The 2,063-nt window shown below is 58.8% G+C and overlaps 1 protein-coding gene across 1 annotated transcript in view; it reads right to left on the bottom strand.

The window, feature by feature from the left end:
* Nucleotides 1-355, bottom strand: part of LOC110405174 (vegetative cell wall protein gp1-like) — a 5,390-nt gene extending 5,035 nt beyond the window's left edge. Inside the window, exon 1 of the mRNA XM_021410279.1 lies at nt 244-355. Coding sequence (XP_021265954.1) covers nt 244-355 — 112 coding nt within the window. The remainder of the gene's footprint in view (nt 1-243) is intronic.

The raw sequence follows: 2,063 nt of genomic DNA, 5'->3' as shown, positions 1-2,063 counted from the left end.
GGGATGCCATACTGGGATGCTGAGCATACTGGGATGCCATACTGGGATGCTCGTGGCCCTGGGATGCTCAGCATACTGGGATGCCATACTGGGATGCTCAGCATACTGGGATGCCATACTGGGATGCTCAGCATACTGGGATACTCAGCATACTGGGATGCCATACTGGGATGCTCAGCATACTGGGCTGCCATACTGGGCTGCCATACTGGGATGCTCACGGCCCTGGGATGCTCGTCATACTGTGCTGCTCAGTGCCGTGCTGCTCTCGGTGTCCATCGGCGCCCACATCTCCCCGAGCTTTGCTATCACTCTCCCGGAGCACAAAGCGCCGCTGCTCAGCGCCGGCCGCCATTCACTGCGTGCCAGGCGTTAATTGCACCGCACCGAGGGCACCCGAGCGGAACCGTGCCGCTCCGCCGGCCCTGAGACATCGGATCCGCACGGGGGGGGGGAACCCGGGGGAGCCCCAAAGGTTCTGCCCCTTGCATGGAGTGCAGATGGGCGGGGTAGGGTGCAACATGGATGCACAGGGGGCGAGGGGATGCATAGGGTGCAAATGGGATGCATAGGGTGCAGGTGGATTGCATGGGGTGTAAAGGGGATGCATAGGGTGCAGATGGACTCTGTAGGGTGCAGATGGACCATATAGGGTGCAAATGGATTGCATGGGGTACAAATGGATTGTTTTGGGTGCAGGTGGGCTGTGTAGGGTGCAGGTGGATTGCATAGGGCACAAAGGGGATGCATAGGGTGCAGATGGACCATGTAGGGTGCAGATGGACCGTATAGGGTACAAATGGGTTGTGTAGGGTGCAGATGGAATGTGTAGGGTGCAGATGGACCGTATAGGGTACAAATAGGGTGCACATGGGCTGTGTAGGGTACAAAGGGATTGCGTGGGGTGGGGATGGATTGCGTGGGGTGCAGATGGGCTTCACTGGGCGCCAATGTGAGGCTGCATAGGGTGCAGAAGGACTGGGTAGGGTGCAGGTGGACCATATAGGGTACAAATGGATTGTGTAGGGTGCAGATGGAATGTGTAGGGTGCAGATGGACCATATAGGGTACAAACGGGTTGCATGGGGTGCAGATGGATTGTGTAGGGTGCAGATGGATTGCATAGCGTGCAGATGGACCATATAGGGTACAAATGGATTGCATAGGGTGCAGATGGATTGCATGGGGTGTAAATGGGCTGTGTGGGGTGCAGATGGATTGCGTAGGGCGCAGGTGTGGGGCTGCAAGAGCTGCAGATGGACTGCGCAGGGTGTGGATGTGGGGTTGCACGGCTGCAAACCGGGCTGCATGGCTGCAAATGGACCACATAGGGCACAGAGGTGGGGCTGCGTGGGGCACAAATTGGGGCTGCAATGGTGCAAATGGCAAACCCGAGAACGTGCAGCTTGGGGGGAAGGTGATCCTCGGAGCCCTCTCCCCCCACGGTGCTGGGTGCTGCAGAAATGCAACCCACAGCTTCTGGAGGTCGGGAGTTGCACGTGGGGGGGTATGTCCCAGTGGGGACACTTGGCTGTGGAGACGGGTCGGGATTCCTTCGTGTCCTCCCCACCCATCCCGTGAGCTGTGCCAGAGCGGCTCCACTTGGGAATTTGGGATAAACAACCGTGGGAACTGGTTCTTCCAGGGAAGAGGGGATGGCCCGGGGATGTTTGCTTGCAGAGACGGCGCGCAAAGGCCAGATCTGGCATGCAGGGTTAGCGTGCTCGGCATTGTGCTGCAGGATTCATGCACTGCGGGGTTGCACGCTGCAGGGTTTGCACGCTGCAGGTTGCATAGGGTGCAAAAGGACTGCATAGGGTGCAGGGCTGGCTGCACGCTGCACCACGCTGCTCCACCCTCCAGCCCTGCTGCAGGACGCAGACCCCTGCACCATCGGGGCTCCAGGCTCTGGAAGATCTGAAGGATGTGATAGCAGTGCACCTCCGACGGAGCAAAGGGATGGAGAGAAATGGAAAGCATGGCTGTGTGCGTAGCGGCATGAAGTGCAAGTGCATGGTGACAGCCTGCCCCACTCCTAGTGCTGAGACAAGAAGCATCCACCC

The sequence above is a fragment of the Numida meleagris genome, chromosome 1 (genome assembly GCF_002078875.1).
Source record: "Numida meleagris isolate 19003 breed g44 Domestic line chromosome 1, NumMel1.0, whole genome shotgun sequence".
NCBI classification, from domain to species: domain Eukaryota; kingdom Metazoa; phylum Chordata; class Aves; order Galliformes; family Numididae; genus Numida; species Numida meleagris.
Note: the sequence above shows the minus strand (reverse complement) of the source record. Positions and strands in the feature narration are given on the sequence as shown.